General features: G+C 39.2%; 1 protein-coding gene across 2 annotated transcripts in view; it reads left to right on the forward strand.

The window, feature by feature from the left end:
• The window catches only part of Vps50 (VPS50 subunit of EARP/GARPII complex), a 130444-nt gene that overhangs the window by 77349 nt on the left and 27237 nt on the right, over positions 1-25858 (forward strand). For both annotated transcript variants that reach the window (XM_087901847.1, XM_087901848.1), the window contains 2 exons: positions 9201-9319; positions 12353-12459. In XM_087901847.1, the coding sequence (XP_087757973.1) occupies positions 9201-9319; positions 12353-12459 (226 nt within the window). The remainder of the gene's footprint in view (positions 1-9200; positions 9320-12352; positions 12460-25858) is intronic.

Here is a 25858-nt window from a genome sequence, read left to right on the forward strand (position 1 = left end):
CATAAGAATGGCATATAATTCTGCCTTCTGGACAGAATTATAAGGGCTTTGTTCCACCTTACTCAATTCTTCCGATTTATAACCTGCTTTCCCTGATTTATTTGCATCGGTATAAAATGTCCGAGCTCCAGTTATTGGAGCATCACGTACAATTCTAGGAAGAATCCAAGAAGTTCTCTTTATGAGGTTAAGTCTATCACTTTTGGGATAGTTGCTGCTAATTTCTCCCAAAAAATTAGCACAAGCTCTTTGCCATGGTTCATTATCTTCCCATAACTTTCTTATTTCCTCAGTAGTAAAAGGCACTATAATTTCTGCTGGGTCTATACCTGCTAGTTGACGAAGTCTCAGTTTACCTTTTATAATTAATTCTGAAACCTTTTCTACATAAGTTTTTAATTTTTTACTTGGTTTATGAGGTATAAATATCCACTCTAAAATAATATCTTCCCTCTGCATTAAAATCCCTGTAGGAGAAATTCTGGAAGGCAGTATGACTAGGATGGAACTAAGATTCGGGTTGACCCTATCCACATGTGCCTCCTGTAATTTTTCCTCAATCATTGTCAGTTCCTTTTCTGCTTCAACTGTCAATTTTCTGGGACTATTCAAATCCTTATCACCATCTAAGGTTTTGTTTAAATGAACTATTAGATCAGGTGTTATCCCAACAGCTGGTCGTAGACTGGAAATATCTCCTAACAATCTTTGGAAGTCATTAAGAGTCCGTAACCGGTCTCTCCTAATTTGTGCCTTTTGTGTTCGAATTTTCTCTAACCCTATTCTGTAGCCTAGGTAATTAATAGAATCTCCTCTTTGAATCTTTTCAGGGGCAATTTGTAATCCCCACCTAGGCAAAACTTTCTTTACTTCTTCAAACATACTTTCCAAAATATCTTTATTTGAATCAGATAATAAAATGTCATCCATGTAATGATAAATTATGGACTTGGGAAATTGCTTACGAATTATTTCCAGTGGCTTATTAACAAAATATTGACACAATGTGGGACTATTGAGCATCCCCTGTGGGAGGACAGTCCATTGATATCTCCTAGTAGGCTGAGAATTATTATAAGTAGGCACTGTGAAGGCAAATTTTTCTCTATCCTTTTTTTGCAAAGGTATAGTGAAAAAACAATCTTTCAAATCAATAACTATAAGAGGCCATCCTCTTGGTAATAGAGAAGGCAAAGGAATTCCAGATTGTAGTGGACCCATAGGCTGAATTACCTTGTTGACAGCTCTTAGATCTGTCACCATTCTCCATTTACCAGATTTCTTTTTTTACAACAAACACAGGAGAATTCCAAGGGCTGGTTGATTCTTCAATATGGTTAGCATCTAGTTGCTCTTGTACCAGCTGTTCCAAAGCCTGTAACTTATCTTCAGCTAGAGGCCACTGCTTGATCCATATTGGCTTCTCAGTTAGCCATTTTAAAGGTAGGGCTGTTGGTACCTCTAAAGGTTTGCTATTGGCTGTGTGTTCTTGTACAGCCTGAATGGCTGGTGACCTTTTTCCATAATACCTCATTATATCCTTCCCAGAATTGTGAGTTCCTGGAACTACAGGAATGTTAATCTGGGTATTCCATTGCTGTAGCAGGTCACGGCCCCATAAATTTATTGCAATATTTGCTATATATGGCCTTAATCTTCCTATTTGCCCTTCAGGCCCTATGCATTCCACCCATCTTGTGCTTTGTTTTACACGAGATAGGGTTCCAATTCCCAGGAACTGAACATCTACCTCATGAAGAGGCCAATTCGGATGCCAGGATTCTGGAGTAATTATACTTACATCCGCACCTGTGTCTAATAAGCCTTCAATAAAAATGCCATTTATACAGACTCTTAGCTTTGGTCTTTGATCGTTAATATACGTTTGCCAAAATATACGTTTACTCTGTCCTCCTGAATTTTTTGACTCATTCTCCACATGTAATTCATCATTTAGACCAGTATTACTTTTTACGGCAGACATTGGAGTTTTTAATTTTCTTGGTGAGACACATTTTCGACTGTAACTGGGAATGACTGGGCCACTTTTGGCTTGGGGGCCTGCGAGAGGCCCCTCAAGGAGTTTCCCGATGGTATCGGGTTGCCTTGTCTGTCTGTTGTTGACCTGCATTCGTTGGACCGATGTCGGCCTTTACCGCATCTTCTGCATATACCTGAAGGCTGAGATCTCCTACTTTTGTCATTCCCAGAGGAGATATTATTCCTAGGATTTCTTTGCCTGCAATCCCTTTTCAGATGTCCTAATTTACCACAATTAAAACACCTGGTAGTTTGATGTCTCCTCATAGCTTTGGAAATCGCTTCTCCTACCCAGGATTCATCGTTATAGCTAAACATCTCAACATTCATTGTATGCTGTATCCATTCTTCCATTGGTGCTGATCTAGATCTTAAAGGCCCAATTATCTTTTTACATTCAGTATTTGCATTTTCAAAAGCTAGAGATTCAAGAAGTATTCGTCTAGCTTCTGGGTCTGTTACCCCTATGTCCAGAGCCTTAATTAATCTTTGCACAAAGTCAGTAAAGGGTTCTCTCTGTCCCTGCCTAACCCTGGTATATGATTCGACCCTTTTTGCTGGATCTTGTATTCTATTCAAAGCATTCAAGGCTGCTTTGTGACATAAGGACAGCACTTCTTCATCATAAAGAGCTTGGACCTGTGGATCAGCATATGCTCCTACACCAAGAATTTGATCTTGGGAAACCTCCACACCTTTTGCTCTTCCTTGCTGTTCCATATGTTTGGATTCTTCTCTGAAATAAATTCCAAACATCAAGGAAGGCCCATCATCTAAAACTGCAGACACTAGCTGAGAGAAATCATGGGGGGTAGCTCTGACATTAGAAGCCCAAGTCCTTATCATTTCCTTAACAAATGCAGAGTGCAAGCCAAAGTTAACGACAGCTTGCTTAATTTCTTTTAAATCATTCATTGCTATTGGTGTCCATCTAGCTTCTTTAACTCCCTTTGAGCCTTTGGAAGTTAACCCTTTGTCAGAATAAATTACAGGGTATGTTGTTAGGACCCTGGGTAAGCCAGTTCTAACAGCTGGTGGTGGCATTGTATCCTGTCCTTGTGCCTTCTTACTCTGTTCACCAGCTCCAATAGTTTCTTCAATCATTTCTAATCTTTTTATCATTGTATCCCTTAAATCCTGAATCTCCTGACCTACCCGTGTTTCTAGTAATTTCACTAAGGTATCAGTTTTTTGGTTCCCATTCTGGAGGTTCATTCTATCTGTTACCTTATCAAAACTTTGTGGTAACATCTGAACGTCAAATTCAACAGCCTGTACCCTTTCAGGTAACTTCCTAGTACCCTTGGACATGGAGTCAATTTTGTCTATCATAGTATCCACTTGTTCAGATAACCCCTGATTTTCAATAATTTTAATCCTTTCAACTAGTTGTTCAATATTAGTCCGTAAAAATCGTATCTTTCTTAATGATAAAATATTGAAAAGAAAACTGAAACCTAGTAACAAGTAAATTAATATATTCCCATAGTCATATAAACCTTGCATGACATAATCCATTGTATTAATAAAGAAAACAGTAAAATTGGCATTGGAAACAAAAACTGCCATATTACCTCTTGTCTAGTTGGTGGCGCTGTTGCCAAGTTGCGACTAGAACCACTGCAAAGGTGACTTAAACAGGTCCTGTTTCAGTGTCTGCCTTAGTATTTGTTAAAAACTAGGAAATATAAGTTGCTCAAGAAAGAAAGTTTAATTAAATCAATTCCATACACGGAACCAGAAACCCAGAATCCAGGGGTAGAAAAGAGCAACCCGGAAGCCGCGTATGCCTCCACGTGACCGAGTCGTTCTGATTCACGCCACTAAAGTGCCGCACTTACAAGGGAAATTTGAAAACAACTCAGAAAAGAGCAAACCAGGCAGGCAGAGACTGTCCCGAGCCTGTGGAGCTTGGGAGGCGTGGGGTTTAACTGAACTGCTGGCTCCACACACAGGGCACAGGCCGCAGCTGAGGGAGGTCTCGTGACTAGCCGAGCTGGTAGCAAGCAGTTGAGTGGGGGGGAAGGGGGAGTTCTACAACCAAACGTGGGGCGCCAGATGAAGGCGTAAGTCACAGACAATCCCACACCAGTTTGGAATTATGATTAATAGAATGGTTATTTATTCAAAGGGGAAAAAACTTACAGATTACCATCCCAGACAACAGCCCCTCCGCGCGAACAGGAAAGGAGTCCAGGGGCCGGAAACGGAGCCGGAAGACAAAGAAAGAGTGGAGGACAGCCGCTGCTTTTTTTAAAGGGAGAGACCACGCCCCAATGGGCTGGTAACTCAGCGGCGATTGGCTGAAGGAGCTGAAGGAACTCCCACAGCACTGCTTCCTGCTGATTGTTTGGGGTTGTTCATGACAACCTTTGGGGGTGCGGTGTCTTTTTTCCATGAGACCACACCAGTCTGGAAGCAATCCACAGTCTTTCATCCTCTGTGGAAACAAGAGAAGAACCTCTTTTCCAAAGCAACATATCCTTAGACTTAAATTTGGAAGTCATGATACCTTTATAATATACATTCTGGTTTAGCTTAGCAGCCCATACAATGAATTGTCTCTCTGTACTTAGCTCCTTCACAGTCAAAAAATTAAAAGATAACACAATAATCTACATAATCCAGACTCTGTGAATTTTCCATTTTTACTTGGCTTATTTTTCTTTACTCTTTTTAATCTATGACTATCTGTACTCTGTCTCTTTAAAGACTTTACCCTTTTCCTTAAAGCATTAACTTTATGACTCTCTATACTCTTTTTTTTTCTTCCAAGCCTACGTATATTTCTCCAACACTATGACTTATTTGAATTTGTCTTTATTGTGAATCTGTAATTCTTTGCTGTTCAAGAACACTTTTTAAAATGCTAAGCCCTTCTTAAAGCTTAAGTAGTGCCATTACTATGCTATATATGGCCCGCCCAGTCCAGCATGGTGGAGCCTCTGAGTGCCATGCACACAGCCCCATTCTCAGACACACAGCCAGTCCATGGTGCTGTTAAGCATGCTGTAGCAGTCTACTCATAAACCCCATCCAAATCGTTTGTCTCCTGAAAGAGCCAGAAGTCACGCTGGCAGCAAGGCCCAGAAAGCTGGCATTTATAATTGGTCATGGATGAGTCAGGAAAACCTTTCTTAAGGGAGCTGTGACATGCCGCCAGCAAACACCAAGAAGCTGTGTTGAACTCTGTATTTTTGTGTCTAGAATTCCTTTTCAAGCTTTCTCAGGTTTCACATGGATTTTAGCCAACCACATTCACTCCAATTTGTATAAGGAGAGAGCCACTTGTTAGTTCCTGACTGCCTGACTAGGTCAGACCCGAAATAATCACACAGAAAGTGTATTCATTAAATCACTGCTTGGTCCATTAGTTCTTGCTTCTTATTGGCTAACTCATATATTAATTTAACCCATCTCCATTAATCTGTGTATCACTATGTGGCAGTGGTTTACCAGCTAAAAGTTCTAGCATCTGTGTCCAGTGGATCTACATGGTATCTCTCTAACTCCACCCTTCTTTCTCCCAGCATACAGCCTAGCTTTCCGTGCCTAGTTCTGTTCTTCCCTGCCATAGGCGCAAAGCAGTTCTTTATTCATTAACCAACAACAACAACAACAAAAAAACCACACAGACAGAAGAAACTCCCACACCAGAGGTTAAAGTGTGTTTCTTGTATGCAGCAGTAGGTTATATTGTGTTTTCTTATAGAATCTGTTAGCCTGTCTTTTTATAGGTGAGTTGAGTCCATTTATATTAAGGGATGTTAATAACAAGTGATTGCTAGTTCCTGTTATTTTAGTTTTTTTGTTGTTGGTAATGTTATTGTGTAAGTTTTTCACTTCTTTGGGATTTACTGCTGTGAGAGCATTTATTGTGTATGTTTTTGTGGATGTAGCTAACTTCATCGGGTTAGAGTTTTCCTTCTAGTACTTTGGTTACGGCTGGGTTTGTGGCTAGGTATTGGTTAAATCTGGTTCTGTCATGGAATATCTTGTTTTGTGTGTCTATAGAGATTGAAAGTTTTGCTGGATATAGTAGTCTGGGCTGGCATCCATGGTCTGTTAATGTCTGCATAACACTTGACCAGGACCTTCTGCCTTTCATTGTCTCCAATGAGAAGTCAGTTGTAATTCTGATAGGTCTGCCTTAATATGTTACTTGGCCTTTTCCCTTTGCAGCTCTTAATATTCTTTCTTTCTTCTGTATTGTGTAGTGCTTTGATTATTATGTGTTGAGGAGACTTTTATTTTTGATCCTGTCTCTTTGCTGTTCTGTAAGCTTCTTGTGTCTTCATATACATATCTTTCTTTAAGTTGGAAAAGTCTTCTGTGATATTTTTTTGAATATATTTTCTGTGCTTTTGAGTTGAACTTCTTTTTCTACTATCTCTATTATTCTTAGGTTTGGTCTTTTCATGGTTTCCTATATTTTCTGGATATTTTGTGTTAAGCTTTGTTAGATTTTATTGGTTTTTTTTTTTTTTTTTTTTGGGACCGGTAAGTCTGTTTCCTCTATTGTATCTTCATTGATTGAGATTCTCTTGTATTCTGCTCTTTATGCTTGTATTTGTGGTTCCTGATCATTTTCCCCATTATTTCCATTTCCATAAATGATGTGGGACGTCCCTTCTGTCCATGTGTTGCTTTTGTTGGTTAATGAATAAAGAACTGCTTTGTGCCTATGGCAGGGAAGAACTGAACTAGGCGGGCAAAGCTAGGCTGTGTGCTGGGAGAAAGGTTAGTCAGAGAGGCACCATGGAGCCGCTGCCAGAGTCAGACATGCCGGAACTTTGCTGGTAAGCCACGACCTCATAGTGATATACAGATTAATAGAAATGAGTTAAATTAAGATGTAAGAGTTAGCAATAAGAAACTAGAGATAATGGGCCAAGCAGTGATTTAATACAGTTTCTGTGTGGTTATTTTTAGTCCCTAGTCCTACACAGAATTCCATTGGTTTGTGTTTATTTATTGTCTCTATTTTGGTTTTCAGGTCTTGAATCGTTTCTTTTACCTGTTTGATTGTTTTTTTTTTTTTTTTTTTTTGGCTTTCTTTAAGGGATTTGTTGATTTCTTCCTTTTTTTTATGTCTTTTTCTCCATTTCTTTGAGGGAATTTTTCCTTTCCTCTTTAAGGGCCTCAAACATTCTCCTAAAGTTATTTTTAGGTCATTTTCTTCTGCTTCATCTATATTTGGGTATTCAAGTCTTGCTATTGTAGGCCTACTAGTTTTTTGGTTCCATGTTTCTCTTTGTGGTATTGAGTGTGTTCTTACCTTGTCTACCCATCTTCTCCTCTGATTGGTGTAATTGGGGCTGTGTCTCAGTTGCCAGTGGATCCAAGGCTCAGATGGTTGTTCCTTGTGGTCCATTCAGGGCCATGTTTCCAGTTACCCCTAAGGTCTTCTGGTGTTCCCAGGGTTCACTCAGTGCTCCTGGGTGTTACTCTGCAATTCTGGGGTTGTTCAGCCCTGCTCCCATGGAGCTTGCTTGCTTGGGGTTGTTTTTGCTGAGGTCACTGGCTCAGTCCTGCTCTAGTGTAGGTCCCTGATTGATGCCCAGTCAGCAGAGGTCTCTTGCTCAGGCCTGTTCCCTCAGTGTTGGTTCTTTTGTACCTGCTCCTGTGGAAGTCCTTGCCTCAGGCGTGCTCTGTCAGAGGTCACTGGTTCAGACCTGCTGTGGTGAAGGTTGTTACCTCAAGCCTGTTCCCACAGATGTCCCCGGCTTGGGGCCGGTCCTGCCAAGGTCTCTGGCTCAGGCCTGCTACCTTGGATGTCCCTGACTTGCACCCAGTTTGCAGAGGTCTCTGGCTCAGGTCTTAGATCCCTTGTACCTGCTCCTTTGGAGGTTGCTATTTCAGGTCTGCTCTGGTGGAGGTCGCTAGCTCAGGCATGCTTTGGAGGAGCCTGCTGGCTCAGGCCTGTTTCTGCAGCTGTCCCTGGCTTGGGCCTGCTCCCCTGGAGGTCCCTGGTTTGGGCCTTGTCCCACAGAGGTCTCTGGATTTGGCCTGCTCTCTCAGTGGTCACTCCCTGCCTTGGTCATTAGCTTAGGCTTGCTCTGGCAGAGATCGTTCGTTCAGTCCTTGTCAAATTTTTGAGACAGGGTTTCTCTCCATGGTTTTGACTGACCTGGAACTCACTATATAGACCAGACTGGTCTCAAACTCACAGTGATATACCTGCTTCTGCATTCTGAATAGAATTCTTGTGTTGATAGGATCACCGTGTATCTAAATACCGGGAAATGTAATGAATTTTTTAAAAAATAATTATTAGTGTAAAATCTAATCTTTCTAGATACAATATAAATACTTAAGTCTGTGGTTCATATCTGAATGAGGCCTGACATTATCCAAAAGTAGAATTTAGGGCAGAAACTTCTTTCCATGTTGTCATCATGTTTGTCTCCTCAGCTACATATGGGGTTAAGATGTATTTGGAGGCTTAAGGATTCAAGAGATAATTTCTGAGAGATAATTTTTGGCATAGTACATGGTCACAACTGCAGAGAATACCAGCAAATATTTAGTCAGGGTTTGCCTGACACTGATGATGATGAGGTGGTGCTACCTTGCTTTGCAACTTCCTTTCTCTGCTGGCATTGGTCCATAGTGCCATAACAGCAAGAAGGATGTTAGGAAGGAACCCTTCAGGAGTGAGCCTCTCAGGAGGCCTCTTGGTGCTAGTGTTACCTTTTTAGCTGTTTATGCAGCTAAACATCCTCACAGTTAGACGAGTAGTCTGTATGCTGAGTGTATTTATTAAGCCAAAGTAGTAGTTCTAGGACTAGAATGGGATCCTCAACCTTTTAAAGAAGTAACAACTTGAAAATAAATATTGCAAAACCACCAGAAGATCTTTTTAAGTCTTCATTCTTTGCGATCCAGTGGGGTATTAGTTGTGGGTGCTAATATTTGGTTTGTTTTCGTTTGCAAATATACAACACTAATGATATTTTCATTTTTCTTTCTTTTTGAGCTATTTAAAGTAAGATTTTAAAAAAAAATGGAAGGAAATTTGATTCTTCATGGTAAATTTAAAACTAAATTAAGAATTTTCCTTTAGCCATTTCTTTGAAATTATGTATATTTTTGTGCTGAGCGATTACAATGAAGTGATCCTGTGTTCCATTGCTGCATCCCTCACTGTGTCTCTTCAGTATGAATCTGACGAGCAGGAGAAGAGCGCCTACCAGGAGTACGACAGTGACAGTGATGTTCCTGAAGAGCTGAAGCAGGATTATGTGGATGAGCAGACAGGCGATGTGCCTGTGAAAAGGTGACTGCTGTGGGGCTGGGTGGTTCCTTTGATGGTTAAGAGATAACAAAATTAAAAATTTTAAGTGTTTATTGATATGGCAGTAATTAATGTACCTTAAAAAATAATTTCTGAAAGGCTTGAATGTGTAGGTTTCCCCCATAACAGTGAAATTTTAAGAAAAAACAATGTTTATATGAAAAACTTGAGTTAAACAAAGCCTAACTTGGTGTTCCACAAATCAATTAAGTTAATGGAAATTTACTGTTATTGGTTCAGAAAATATTAGTCGATTCTACTTGGGCCTACTGGCTTAAATGTAGCTTTTCTTTTGATTTATACAACATATTTGACATTATAAACATTGCTCTGAAATTCGCTCATTCAGTCAGTGATATTATGGATTCTTCTGTCCCACAGAACACTTTTTTCCACCAATCTGTATTCTTTCTTTTGTACATTAATTCCTCAGAGTAATACACTTTATTATGATTTTTTTTGTGTATGTTTATCATTGCCATTGATTTTTGCAGCACTATTCTAATTTCTTTTTAATTTTTATTTTGTTTTATTGAGAATTTCATATATGAATACATTTGCATCATTTTTAGCTCATCCTCTTTCAACTCTCATGTCCCTTTCTACTCCCTCTCAAATCCATGACCTCTTTTCAGTACTGTTGTCACGCATACTCACCATGCACACATGTACGCAGTACAGTCTGCTCAGTCCATTTAATGTTGGTCATGGGGTTACATCCCTGAGACAGACTGATTTCACTCTCTTAGCACCCGTTAATTGCCTGTAGCAATGGGGTCTCAAAATTTTATTCTTCCATGTTCTCATTTTATTATAAAAGTTACAGTGTCATGCACTGGTGGAATGCCTTAATGGATGAAGGCGTTCGTCACCAAGTGTGATGACCTGGGTTTGAGCCCCAGCTTCCACTTGATCAGAAAGAACCTGCGCCCATTATTGCCCTGTGACGTCCACACATGCACCTTGGCACTCAACGTCACTGCCACCCCAACTCCCAAAAAATGTAATTTAGCGAATAGAAAAATACTATCACAAGCTAATATCTTCTAAAGTCATAAGAGTTACTTTATCTTCTCCTAAAAATATGGAGCCTAATCAAAGAGCTTTCAGTTTGGAGATCAATCATTTCTGCACTGGTCTTGCTTTTCTAGTCTTTTGGTTTTATATTTGTTTTTTTTTTTTATTAAGGCTCCCTGCCAGTAATTAGGTTCTGTTTTATGATAAACTTTACTCTTTAAAATTATGATAATTTTATTAAGAATTATTGTCACTATCCAATTAAATGGGCCTGATATGCTGAAGTGATTAATGTCAGATATTTTTAGTTAATACACACATTTATTTAAATGATAGATTTAAGTATACTTTACACTTAGTTAATAATTGATTAACTTGGAACCTTAGCTGAGGTAATGCTTTCCCCAAGAGTGAAAATCCATATAGTTGTAAATATATTGATTGTAAAGGTTTGATTTTATTGGGTTTCGCATATTTAAGACATTAACATATCTTTGAGCTGAACAGGATGGTTTGTTGTATTTATTAGATATGTTTAAGAAATATTTTGGTGAAAGGAAAGCTTTGTTTTAATTGAAATGTAAGGTCGTGTGGGCTACGCATGGATGTGAATCTTCGTTTTTGTTAGAGTTACTGTAGCTTCTTCCCTCCAGAACTATTCTTACTGTACACTGAGGTTTTTTCTTAGATACGAATTTGATGCAATTCCTGGTGTTTTCCTTGCTTATGTTTTATTGGCTCACCTTTGCAGGTAGAGAGTCCCACAGTCCTTACTTAGGCTGATGCTTTTGGTGGCCCTGTCTCTGCTTGCCTCTTTCCTGGCACTGTCCTCTGCCCACGTATTGTGCATGGCAGCAGACTCTGTTTGCTCTGCCTGATCCATAACCACACCCTTTCTAAAATATTTTTACTGATTTTTCTGAGAATTTCATTCATTTTGATCATACTCATCTTATCATGTTATACCCTTCAAAAAAATGGCATATATATATATATATATATATATATATATATATATATAATTTCTGTTTCTCTTTTGGAAATTGTGTTAACCTGTTAACCTCATACTAAGTCATTATATCTTCTTTTAATTCCAGTTTCATAGAGTTTGCTTTTCTCATAAATTTCTGAAATCCATAGATTTGATACATTTGTGCCTAGGTGTATAACTTCTATAGGAAAATCCTGTGTTTCAGAAGTGTTAACAGATTTTAGAAGGGTTACCACTCCCAGGCCCAGTACACAGCTCCTGTGCTGGCTCAGCCTCACATCAGATACAAATGCTAAGGGCGGATCACAGAAACAGCTGGAATCATCTAGATGAACTTGAAAGAACACTCACTTCATCAGGGGATCCAGATAAGGAACTTAAAGAAGAGAGTTCCCACACAACCACACTGAGACCTAATGTTAATTATGAATGCTAGGTCTGTAGCTTAGTGTTGCTACTAACCAGTTCTTACAACTTAAATTAATGCATAATTCTTATCTAAGTTTTTTCACCTGGCTCATAGGTGATGATAAACCTCATTTTCTGCATTTTCCTCTGCATCTGGCTTGAAACTCCTAAGACTCAGTCGGCCCTTCTTCCCAGTCCTCTTAGCCTGGCTCTCCTGTCCAGTCTTTCTGCCCAGCTATAGGCTATATACCCCCAATGAGAGTAATACATATTTATAGTATACAAAGATTGTTCCACAGCAGAGTGGTGACCAAGAAAACACAGACATAAGTGGAATAAAATAGCTGACTATTTGGGATTTGACAACTGAATTCAGTAGAGATAGAAATGTTGACAAGCAATTAAGGTAGAGTTTTCAGAATGCCTAGACTCAAAGAACTACATTTCTAGAAATTTATTTCTTTGTTTACTGTTTCTCCTCTCACTGGGCTCTGTGTTCGCATATGCATAGGATATATGTAATGGGAGCTAGATGATAAGCTGAATAACTGTTTACTAGTCTGCAGTCTAAGGGCATTTCTTTTGTTTTCCATGTGAAGTGTTTCACGAGAGACCCTTAAGAGCAGGAAGAAATCAGATTACAGTCTAAATAAAGTGAACGCACCAATCTTAACAAATACAACGTTGAATGTAATAAGACTTGTTGGTGAGTAGCCGTATCTTTCTATTTTTAAAAAATTATGTCAGTTATAGCTCGCTTTAGTTGCTGAGTTATTTTTATCTAAATTTCTTTGCATGATTAGAGTCTGCTGCAGTGAAGGATTTAAGCGTCTTCTGTGTCCGCGCCTCTTATCTTGTAAATGTTCCACATAGTAGTATACAAATATCAGTGTCAGTTTCATCTTTCCAGTTAGCTACTTAAGTTATTGTATCTTCTAATTTTTCTGAAGCATTCCAGTTGATAGAGTTAGAGGTCTATATATAAGGGTGATAGTGCCAATTTTACAGCACAATGTTTTTCTGTTTAATTGCCTCATGGAGCTTCCCAGCCACTGTCAGAGAAGCGGAGTGCGGAGTGCCTTCTGCCCTTCTCAGACAGGGTTTCACAGAGGAAACCTTCCAATTGCAGGATGTGTCTTGTTACAGATAAAACGTTTAGGTGAAACAAATGCCATCCTAAACATACAGCGCCAAGGGGGATGTCGATTTTTAATGTTGGTATTTCAGCATCTTGTATTCTTTCAGGCTTTATATTTCACAAATAGATCCATACATTTGAGAGCTAAGTTAAGAGAGCTTCTCTCACACTGCTGGCCACACCAAGCACGGATGTTAGCAGCTGGCTGCAGGATCTCTGTGTTCTATTTGTGAGGTTGCCTTTTATCTACTGCTTTGTTTGAGTAACTTCAGCTTTCATGAAATGCTCTGTTATCTAAGATAATCTCTAAGCATCATCAGTGAATATGATAAAATATACAAAATGCCTTAGTCCTACTTTCTCTAGAGAAAAATATGCAAAAGTCATATTGAAATGAGAAGAAAAGGTATACATTTTCAAGCCCCAGAAAAAAAGACAGATTCAAAAAGCTATTCTGTAGCTAATTATTGTCAGAATAATTAGCTTTTCTTCTTTTATCCAAGAGAGGTAGCAGAACAGTGGCATGAATAACTCTTTAGAATTTGCAGAATCAGAATTGAAAGGGTGCTAAGAGGTCGTCTGGTATAAGTTTCCCCAAATGAGATTTCTTTCAGAGGTGTCTGGAATATGTGGCACCTATCATGCTTTTGTCTCATGACTCAGAGTTGCTCAAAGCGTACTGTAGCACAGAACTACTTACTCTGCTGTAAAACTGAGCTCCTTGCCAGGAATCCCTTCCCATGTTCAATTAGAATAGTTCTCAATTCTGTGTGTCAGAATTAGGCCCCTAAAAGATAGAGCATTACCTGTACTTTTTGTGATCTAGTTTTTCCACTGTCATTGCCAGCTGTGAAGGTAGCTTTCTGGCTGTCCTTTCCTCATGCTTTCCACCCCCAGCCCTGTCTCTCACTTCTGTGATCCTCACTGACAGATACTCTGAACCTTGTAGGGCCTTGTCATCTCTCTCAACCTCATGGGACGTAGAAGTATTTGATGTTTTGAATACACTACTTGAGATAGTTTGTCTGATTTTGTTAAATGTGTTAAATTAGAAGCAACTGTGACATATCAATGACTTTAGCCACATGAAGTGTCTGGGGGCAGTGCCAAGAAATGTAGATACATGATATTCTGATAGGGAATGAGGAAACAGATAATGAAAATAATGCAGCTGGCCACATATAAATAGTCTTTTATTTTTAAACCATACCCACTTCAAGTGACTAGAGGAGTCATATCTTAGTTTGAATGTTTTATTACATTAAAACAAAATGAACAAGGCTGTCATGTTTCCTTTTGTTAAATCCAACACCAAATACAACTCTTAATTTCTTGGTTAGTGTAGAAGTTTGGAGGTTTGTATTCTTCTGTGTCTATTAGAAAACAGTCCTATTCTTATTGCCCCACCCCCATCTCCACTCTGTGGACTTTTCTGTCTCCCTGGGGGTGCCTTTCTCATCAGTTTGTGAATATACATAAAGTAGAATTTGAAGAGAGCCACTCAAGGCTGAGGCAGGAGGTGGAGGGTGAGAGGCAAGAGGTGGGGCTTAGGAGGTAGGGAGGTGAGGAATGTCTTTAACTACTGAATACTTAAGGACTGAATGGCAAAAGTAGTGCTTCTCCTTGTGTAAATAAGAGAAAAATGTTAATGGGGCTCTCAATTTCAGAGGCTGGGAGACTTCCCTCTGATACTCTGTGAGCAGAAAGGCATGAGAGCCCATCTGTCCTACTGGGGATTAGCTTTGGCACTCAAGGGTCTGCTCCTTGAGGCAGGTTTTATTTGAACATGGTTGATAGGTTTGAAGGACAGCAGATACATTAGCAGAGGCCATATTTCTAATAGCTACAGAGCTTACAACAACAAATACACTCAGATCTCTACACTTAAAATGAAAGCAACATATCCTGGTTTAAGAGATCCGGAGGCAGAGCATAGCTGTGGTGTGCATATAGGGGAGGAGATCCCTTCCTTTATTGATACTTTTCTTTTTCTCTGACTTCATTATTTATTCATTTTACTACTGAGAGGCTTAAAATTAAAATGCTTCCAAGTTAAGCAAAGCCTTTGTAGTCCAGATCCCCTTCCTTGGAGAAAGCACCTTTCCTTTGGAAGTCCCCCTATAATTTTCCAAGTGTGTTTAGTGTGTGCCTCCTCATTTGGTTGGTTTTACTTTGGGTTTAAGACTCGCCTTACACTGTGCAGAGTATTCTTTATCATGCCTTTTTCCCATTTCGCATTTCATTGGAAACATATTTGGTGTGGTATATTGCAGTGTGTTCCATTCTCTCTTCTTCATAGTCCTGACGTGTAGTTGCGTGCAGCTTAGCTTTCCACTCTCTGACTTTGAACATTTGTTGTTTCGTTTGACATGACATGATAAACAGGGGCACAACAAATATTCTGGAAGAAATAATTTTGCTCATGTGAAAATATGACTTTAGAACACATTTTCTGAGTGCTTCCCCTGTGTGGATTAAAGAGTGTACACATTGTCCATTTGATAGTCATTCTCCATTCCACTGCACAGGTTCTGTTAGTTTGCCCTGCTGCCAACAATTTGGGAGGATCGGTTTCTCAGTCTCACTACCACATATCTTATAGATTGAGATGCCTGTCTGATAGGCTAAATGACATCTCTTTCAGATATGGATTTGATAATGTTTGCGTTCAAGCATCTTTTCATATGATTAAACTACACTTCTATTTTTGAACTCCTCTCTAACTCATTTTTTTGTTTTAACTTTCGTTCTCTTCTTTTGAGCCTCTCTGCTTTGTTTCAGGCAGTCTGCCTTCTACTGAATATAAGAGTCATGGAAAGGACTACATGGAAAGGTCCTTGCCCTTAAGGAGACCAACATAGGAAATAACACACCAAACAGCAAACAGGCTATCTTAGCTCCATAAATACGCAGAGAAGAGACTGGGAGAAAGAATGATTAATGTTTCCCCTTTTGTTTAATGACTAATTGGCTTGTTGGGAATGGGGTAGACATCCTGATGGACTTTGACAATTGAATATATCTTATAGATGAGGAAGTAGATAAAGTTGTTCTCGATAGAAAGAATGTGTGTGTACAGCACATGGTATGTTTAGCGAGCATGGTGGTTCAGGGAAGATGGTACTGAAAGGTAGGCAGGAACTACTGAAAAAGACCTCATGAAGTGCCCTGTGGAGACATGGGTCTCATTTTAAATTAGAAAGCAGTATTTTCATACATGGTGTGTAAGGAAAAATGTATGATCTTTTTAGGTTGTGTACAATATTAACATTAATGCTGATATTTCATACATGTTATAATATATAAATTTGCTTTATAAATTTGCTTTAAAACAAGTTTAAATTACTTTCAGAGTTGCTAGCTCCATATATAGCCATGTGTATTAAGAGGTTGGCCAAGAAACACAGTCTTTTAGTATCTCTCTCTAGGAAATAATACTGGATCTTTAAGGGACTGAGCTAGAATATTCCAACAACAGAATTAAAATTTACCAGACACACAGGTAATAGACCTGTTAAGTTTTACTCCAGTTCTTGTTGGGTACTTTGAATACATCGCCCAGGTTGGATTCTCTTTGTTTCCTTTATGCCTTATTTATTAGCCTTTCCGTTTTGCCTTTGTATATGCTTCCTACACACACACACACACACACACACACACACACACACACACACACACTGATGACCTTTCAAATAAATGAGGCAGGATAATGAGCATTATCTTAGCTTATATTTTATTCTTGCATATGCTGTCTTATACTATAAGCTCCAACCAATGAGAAAGAAAACAGGTTTTGCAGTAACTATGTATAGCACCCAGCCAAGTAGATCTCCAATATCTATAGAACCTTAATGTTAAAGATATTGTCTCTCAGGGTAACCTTTTCCCAATGGTCATTACTGCAGTGCCAGCAATTCCCTCCACCCTGGGTGCTTCCTTTCACCTGTGTATTTCCTAATCCATATGGGAGGTGTAGATATTGCTTGAGGAAATTCTGTGTTCCTTGACTATGTCATTCAGGAGGTAGCCATGTCCTTCTCTGTGTCTTCTACTGATGAGTTGGCCACGGCAGATGACTTAGGTGTCTTAATTTTTAGGTTCTGTCCATGACTGATATTTGGTTTCTTTTCTGTTCTTCTGTGTCTCTTCTCCAGGTCTGGAGTTGTGAAGAAAAGCTTTTAATTGTTTCTGTGAAAGTTTTCCTTATCTTTAGATTGGACTAGATTTCCATTATACAGTATCCCATGCTCCCTTCAATACATTCATAATAATTGTAATTTTCTTAAGATAACACAACAGATGAGATTTATACTTGTGTATCAACTGTAAATGTTTGATGTCTTGTGAATTTTTTTTAATATCTTTTTTAAATACCTGGAACTCAGAGACCCTATGAGATGCACCTGGAAGGTGGGAGAATCCAGGCTGTCCTTTCCTAAAGCTAACAAGCTCTTCACTTTGGTGAGGAGAAGTTATGAATACTAATTCCCATTTGTGGACAGAGTTAAGTTATCAAAGACTAGAAAGGAGATCATATAGCTTGGCAGAAGACATAAGACTTTCCTGTAATGCATGGCATGGCCTTTCCTGGTCACCTGGGTTGTGTTAGCTAACTGTTCTGTGGCTATCAGAAGCAATGTCCACACTTTCTAAAGCTGGCATGCTAAGTTCAGAGCTGTATTTTCTGCTTCTCTCAAGGTATTAAATCTCACAAGAGTACACTACATACTGTAGCTCCTGAGAAAGAGCAGGAGGTACCTCATTGCTCTCTGACAGCAGTGCAGAGGATTGCACAGGCAGGAGAGCATGGCGGATTCCTGCCTGAGATATTTCCAGGCCACATAGTGCGCTGCATGGCAGATTTAACTTTTACTCAGATAAAAAGGGTTTATATACTGCTTCCCAGAGTTGAGGTGGTGAGGATGGCTCCCACCTGACAGTCTCAGAGATAATGAACATGCCTCTACCATGTTGGATTATTCAGAGCCAAAAGGCAAAGCAGCCTTAGTCTTTCCATACTAATGTGGTTTGATAGACCAAGACTCCCTCCCCCCCGAAAGGTTGCCAAAAACATCCCCCAAAATTACTTCGCCCAACAAAAAGCAGGAAGCAGTTTGGAGAGAACTGTAACATGATGGGCTGGCTTACTTGTTGAGGTTTCTGTCCCGCCCGATACCCCACAGCTGGCAAGCCCCCCCAAAAAAATCACACAGAGTCTACATTAGGTTATAAACTGCTTGGCCCATTAGCTCAGTCTTCTTATTAACTAATTCTTACATCTTATGGTAACCCATAATTCTTGTCTGTGTTAGCCATGTGGCTCAGTACCTTTTTCAGCTGACAGCTCACATGTTGCTTCTTCGGTGGTCTGGGCAGGAATGGGAAAGGAGCTTCCTGCTTCCCAGAATACTCCCGTTCTCTTTGCCCCACCTCTACTTCCTGTCTGGTTTTCCCGCCTATACTTCCTGCCTGGCCAATCAGCATTTATTTAAAATATGATTGACAGAATACAGACAATTCTCCTGCACCAGAGAACTATGCCCAAATTCCCAAATATTGTTTATAAATGTTTGTTTACTTTTAAAGGGGGATATGCTATAGAGATTTTCATTGGTATGGATCTTGGTTTATTGATACAAATTTAAGGTCAATTTCATTATATGTATATTTCTGCTCTTGATTAAGGTATTATATTTGTGTATCTCATTTTAAACTGTAATATATAATTAAATATAGGCTAATAGAGAGTCATCTTTAATAGTCAAGCTTGCAGTTATGTTTGTTAGGTTTTTTAGATGTTCAGAAATGTATTTCAGATGGATAGATATTCTTTAGATCTTTCAAAGACTACAGAATATGGCATTTAAAATATTTTAAGAACTTAGAACTTTTCATGAAAAAGAGACACATCTGCTCCTGGTAGCACGAATTTACTTCCAGAGGATGGGCATCAAAGAGACCTCTCATGGAGTTTGTTAGCCATTTGAGCAAGAAACTGCTCTTGCCTGGACTGTTTGATGTTATGCTCTGTGAACTGGACATGCAGGACCCACAGAGAAATGACTGTTGAACTTGCCTAAAGGTGAGACAATCTTTTAGGGTTCCTGCTTCATGAAAGAGTCTGCCAGACATTCTGCAGGCCACAGAAGAAAACAACTGATGGACTTTGCCATCACAAGGCAGAACAGATCTTCAGATTTTCTGCTTCATGGAAAAGTTTGCTGGATAATATGTGCCTGTGGTCTGAAGATGGGTGCCTGCAATATTACAGAAGAACTTTGGGTGACTGTCCAGGCAGCAAAATGTCTCTGTCAATTCTAGGGTTTTGGAAATTGTTTACAATGCGTTTTCTGTTAATTTAGGTAATATTATATCCTTCTGGAGTCTTTGATGGAGTTGAAAAATAGATAGTTATAGTTTTTCTTAGTTGGTGTGGGAGAATTGTCTGTATTCTGTCAATCATATTTTAATAAAACGCTGATTGGCCAGCAGGCAGTATAGGCGGGAAAGCCAGACAGGAAGTAGAGGTGGAGTAAAGAGACTGGGAGTATTCTGGAAAGCAGGAAGCTCCCTCCGCAGTTTTGCCCAGCCCACCAGAAAGGAAAGATGTAAGCTGCCCCGCTGGAAAAAGGTACTGAGCCATGTAGCTAACGTAGATAAGGATAATGGGGTAACATAAGTTATAAGAGCTAATAAATAGCCTGACCTAATGGGCCAATCAGCTTTATAACTTATAGAGATCTCTGTGTGATTGATTTTCCTTGGGGTATGCCGGCTGTGGGGTACTGGGTGGGACAGATACCCCAACAAGCTGGCCCTCATGTTACACCTTAGTTATGATCAAAAAGTAGCTCTAAATATTGTAACTATAATTCTTGTTTGATACTTGTTTTGTAATGTGTAATTTTGCTACATTAAAGTTAAAACCTTCCTTTTCATTTAGACAAAAAGGGGAAATGGCATGGGAAGTCTTTTTGTATATGTGTTGCTTTTATTGGTTAATAAGGAAGCTGCTTTTGGCCAATGGCTTAACAGAATATAGCCAGACTGGAAGATATACATACATACATACATACATACACACATGTATGCACATACATATATGTATGTATATATCTATCTATGTATAGATATATCTATAGCTATTTATATATCTATATAGATATATGTGTAGAGAGAGATATATCTATATATCTTATATGGGCACCAATTTGTTAGTGGAGGCTGCTTGTTTGTTCCCAGCCATCCAGACTCGAAACAATCACATAGAAACTATATTATTTGCAATACTGTTTGGACAATAGCTTAAGCGAATTTCTAGCTAGCTGTTAAATCCTAAACTAACCCATTTCCATTAATCTCTGAATTACCATGTAGCTGTGACTTAACAGCAAGGTTCCAGTGGACTCCCGAGGAGATGTCTGCCTCCTGTTGGTGACTATATGGCTTCTCACTGACTCCGCCTTCTTTCTCCCAGCATTTAGTTTAGTTTTCCTGCCTAGCTTGATTCTGCTAAGCCACTGGCTGAAAGAGCTTTATTCATTAACCAGTAAAAGCAACAGTTTACAGAAGGGCTTCCCACATCACTCTTGGTCTATTGGCTTTGTCATTTCTCAGAAAAGAAATATGAGAGGTAAATATTTTTCATTCCTGTTAGTCTGAAAATTTCTGTGTTCTGCTTTTGTTTGAATGATAATTCAACTGTGAATAGAACTATAGACTTAAAGTTTGTTTTCTTTGGAACTTTGAACTTCAAGTGTTCTCTTGTTCCTGTGTAGATGAACCCCTATTTCCCACTGTTGTACTAGTGCTCAGCCTCTTTAATTGGTCCTTTAGTTGTACTTTTCCCTTCAGTAATCTCCCACATTCTTATCTGTTTTCAGTACCCTCTAGGAGATTTCTTTTGTCCATTTCATTTGTTCATTTGTTTTTAAAATTATACTTTTATTTCCTAAGAACCATGATTTTCATGGTTATTATTCATCTTCTGTGGCCATATAACCTACTCTTATTTCCTCTGTCACCAGCTTCTCTGTAGTGTCACTCCCTTTATCCTCCTGTGCTTGGTGGTATTTGATTATCTGTTTGTGTCTAAATGTCTAGACAGCTGTCATGGGAATCTTCCCTGTGAATTTGAACTTGTTTTAGCCTAGTTACTGCTACTTAGTAAAATCTGTGCTTCTGCATCGTGCAGAATACAGTGGTCTCAGCTGACTTCCTGCCAGCCTTTGCTTTATGGAAACAACCCTGACCAAGGTAAGGTAGAATGTTATCTAGTGCTTGTATCCATTTCATAAGCCTTAGCTTTCTTAATTTAATATTTTCATAAGTTCAGTTGCTCAGCTGGTTATTTGTCTTGCTTGAGTTTAGATAAGTTTATTATAGACCCAAATTGGGAGCTTAAGATGAAGAAAGAGTCATAATGTTTGGGTTAGACACGGATATCATTCATATGGGAGTTAATCAGCCACATGGAGTGCAAAGGCACTTTAGAGAAAGCGTGAAAAAGTCCAAAAGGTAAACAGGAGAGATAAAAAGAAAAACTTACCTCTTTCTGAGGTAGGGTTCAGAAATGTGGGTGGGGTCCTAGAGCCTCGTGATAGTCCTGAAGTGGCTGTGCTGGGGCATGTGCAGGAGTCATGGAAAGAGAAGTGCATCCTCAGTAAAAGGCTCACAGTCCTCCTGTCTCATTAGCAGTGATTAAAGTGAACCTGCCTTCTTGCAGGATGGGCCCCTTAGCCAAATGATTGGATTAATTCTTATGTTTGGGTGGCTTGTACTATTGGGTCCACACTCAGGCAAGAGAAAGCTTTCCCTTACAGGCCTTCGTAGAGCCCTGATCAAGCCAACTACTACTTCTTCCTTTTGGAGAGGTAACACTGAAATAACTATGAATAGACAGAACCTATTTCCACCATGAAAATCTGGAGATTCAGTTCCAGCACTGCCCACCAGTTCCAGCTATGACAAAGAGCCTCTAGACAGGGTCCTCATTTAGGGGAGACAAGGAAATAGCTCTCGTCTGACTTTCCTGCCCATAGAACCAAAAACATCCATGGAACTGCTGCTCTGGGGGACCCCTTCACCAAATCTGCCTGTCCGGTTTTTAGCCCCTGTTCTCATAAGTCTCCCCTCTGAAGATTTCCTAACTGATTTAGGTGGTCCATCTATCTTGTTTCTTCAAGCTGAGTGGGGTTGTCAGATGTGGCATTTGGGGTACCCTCCAGTGAGGCTGTCTAGGTAACCCTGAAAGTTAGTCATTAGTCCTATTTGTATAATGAGCTGTGTAGGGAACAAAGGAAGCTGTTGACTGGTGCCTGGATGGAGATCTGAGGGGAAGAAAAGGCAAAAGAGGAGTTAGGAGAACTGAAGTTGGAGCCCTTTGCGCAGACACATCACATACACCACGTCACACAATTAGGCATGTGTTAAGACTGCGGCGGAGAACCAGGAGATACCAGAGCTTCCCACATGTCTTAATTAAAGTCTATTCAGATCTCTGGGTGTGCTAGGACACTACCCATTGGGTTCCTTGTCAGGGTAATTTTTCTTTTGACTTCCAAAGTTGTAACTAGTCTGAGAGTGTTAATCTACTTTCAGGCACTTTGGTAGAGTGGCCAGAATCAGAGTAAGATCCCTCAGATGGCATGAAGGGGAGGGGGAGGGGCAGGTTGAGTCATCATTTGAGTTTTAGGTTAAAACAACACAGGCCATGTCTCTTAACTTCAGATGGTATGTAGTGAAATTGAACCAAGGAGCTGATACCCTATATCTCTACAACGTTTTCCTTATCAAAAAGATATTCATTATAATAGTCCCCCCCCCCGCCGTGAATTTAAGCCTCTGTCTACAGAGTGCAGTCCCTTTGTTTTTAAAAATCATAACAATCATTTTAATTTTTGGTTTTACTTTCCTGTTGGGAAAAATTAACATTTCCTTTTTTCTCTTTCTTTTTGTATGCCTGCCTGCCTCCCTTTTCTGTCAAAGTCATTTAAGGGTCTGATTTTCAGGACCCTCTTAGGGTTAGGAAGAACCCCTGGTTTCTCTAGCCTTTTTGTTTGTTTAACCAGTTATTTCATCTACAGAGATTTTCACCTGCTATTTACTTTAATTTTTTTTGTTTGTTTAACCAGTTATTTCATCTACAGATATTATCACCTGCTGTTTACTTTAATTTTTTTTTGTTTTGTTTTTAAGTGAGAAATTTTAAGGACATTGGCTTTATTAGGTGGTTAAACTTGGCATCCTGTTCCTCTACTGCCCACTAGGAGGACATTGCGGGTGTGGACATAGACTAGTGCAGTTGGTCTCACATGGGGCTCTATTTCATCTTTCTCAGCCTGTTCCTCAGTTTTTGTGCCAGCTGGATTCTGAGTAGCTGCTGCCTGGCTGAGTGACTTTTTGACATCTTAATGTTTTCTATCAACCTGTTTCTATCATTTTTAAGATTTATTTTTATTTGCGTGTGTGCGTGTGTGCGTGTGCTCTTGTTTGTGCAAGTGCCTACAGAGGATGTTGGAGTCTCTCTGGGACTGGATTTACAGGTGGTTTTGAGTCTACTGACATGTGTCCTTGGAACTGAACTCTAGCACTTTATATGAGCAGTGCTCACTATTAACCATTAAGCCATTAATCTAGCCTTGGCCATCCATCATCTTTTTTTTTTCTGAAACAGGAATTGGCAAATTCTCACGTGTAAGCCATGTTTATTTTGTAAATAAAGTTTTATTCGAATGTAGACATACGCGTTTGCTTATACATTGTCAACTGTTTCCCCCCCCCCACCTTTTGTAGTAGCAAAATTAAGTGGATAAAAAAGAGAGAGAGGGAAGACTAGTGACATAGTACAGTTGCCATAGAGACTGTGTGGTGTGCAAAGGTGAAATATCTGCCACTCGGTCCTTTGTGGCAACAATTTACCAACCCATTCTGATATTTCCCTCGTCGCTGTGTATGTCTGTTTGTATTTCTTTTCTTCAAACTTACTTTCTTTTGCTTCCTACTCCCTTCTCTTCATAGACATGGGCTTAATTCATTGTAAAGGCTTTAATTTCATTAGATTTGAAGATATATGTTAGCCTCCACAAGAACCCAAACACCATGGGCCTGCTCCGCCCCTTGAATTGGAAAGACAAGAATTTTCCCTGTTAGACACTGGACCACTCTGGTGGACTGCTGGTTCATGCTACCTTTCACTTTCAGCCTTTTGAGATGTAAGGGCTGGGACTCTGTGTGATTCTTAGATTTTAACACAAGGCCCAATGTGTTGTTGTATTTAAAAGGGTTTTGTTGAATTAATGCTTTTTTACATTTTCAGTATTGAAAAAAAAAAGTCGTTTTGCTTTTTTTAGGCATGCATTTAAAATTGCTTTTACCCACCTATGTGTCTTCAGATTATGTGAACACTGTTTCGTGTTAGTAGAAATGAAGAGAAGCTGTTTCTATAGATGTGTGTGCACCCTGATTTTCTAATGAAGCACCTAGGATTTTCTTTAAATGACTGGAGTAATATTCTGTTTTTATACTTTTCATTCCTGTGGTCATGCTGCTTTACTTGTAAACAAGTTGTGGTTTAGGAAATTGTGTGTTTGTACCTGAGTAGATGCTGGCAGAGCGACCTCAGAATGTTCAAGGAGCAAGTCTTTCACGTATTTTTCAAATGTGACTTTTAGGGAAAGGTCTGGATATATGAAATGATTGCAGAGTTATTTTTAAACAAAAGAGTTGCGGACAGGCATAAGAATAGATTGATGGATTTTATTTTACTTTGATATATTTGCATTGTTTCTTCCTGACCATCTGATTTTTAGAACTTTATGTCATAAAAGTTGAGGTAATATTCTCTCGCTTTGAAGAAATGTCATCGAGAATTTAGATGTTAATACCTAACATTTTCTTTTCTTCTACTTCAATTAATATGTGGTTTTTGCTTTTTGATGTTTTTTTTAAATCATGTCATCTTTAATAGTGACAGTTTCAATTTATAGCTAGCTATAGGTTACATGGAGTTGAGCCAAGACCTGAGTTTTTATGAAATTCAACGCATGGTCTGGGTTAACAATTTATATCCACAAAAGAAGTATGGATAAAGCATTTCTCATGGGCATACATATTTCTTGTTAGAAATGAAATATAACTAGAGACTTGGAGTTGTATACTTGATAGTTAAAACTTTCCTTCACACAAATTGGTAAATGTTATTCGTCTCTTAATTTTGAGGGGAAACTCAATCTGATTGTATGTTTAGAAGAGAACATAGGACTCTATCAAAGGAGAGAGTAAGAAGTATGTATTATTGACCCTTTGAGGGTATTGAACTTCTGTATATGTGACATGATAAATGTTCTTGGCTTTTGATATATGATTTCACAGAGCTAAAGTTGAAGGGCATTGTAGTAAGGGGGGGCCGCTAGTTAGTTCCTGGCCGCTTAGCCCCAAAATAGTCACACAGAAACTGTATTAATTAAATCACAGCTTGTCCCATTAGTTCTAGCTCCTTATTGGCTCTTTCATCTTAATGTAACCCATCACCATTAATCTGTGCATCACCATGAGTTTGTGGCCTCCCAGCAACGTTTCAGGTGTCTGTTTCTGGCAGAGGCTCCATGGCTTCTCCTTGACTCCACCAATCTTCCTCCCAGCATTCAGCTTACTTTTCCCCACCTACCTAAGTTCTGCCCTGCTATAGGTCCAAAGCAGTTTATTTATTTATTAATGGTAATCACAGCACACGGGGAAATCCCACATCAGGGCATGGCATTGCTTTCCTTGTAGTTTTCCCTCGCTCAGCTTTCTCAGTTTCCTCACGTTTGCTGTGTGTATGGGATTTTCAAACAAACAAACAAACCTAATGTTATTCTCACAAGTATACTGTATATTACCTTATTGCGGTTAAATATTTCTGAAAAAAATATTTTTAAGTAGAAGCATCTAGAACAAGACTTGTGTGTTTATACAGTGTCATCTG

This window comes from Myodes glareolus, chromosome 25, assembly GCF_982192425.1.
Source record: "Myodes glareolus chromosome 25, mMyoGla1.1, whole genome shotgun sequence".
Lineage (NCBI taxonomy): Eukaryota > Metazoa > Chordata > Mammalia > Rodentia > Cricetidae > Myodes > Myodes glareolus.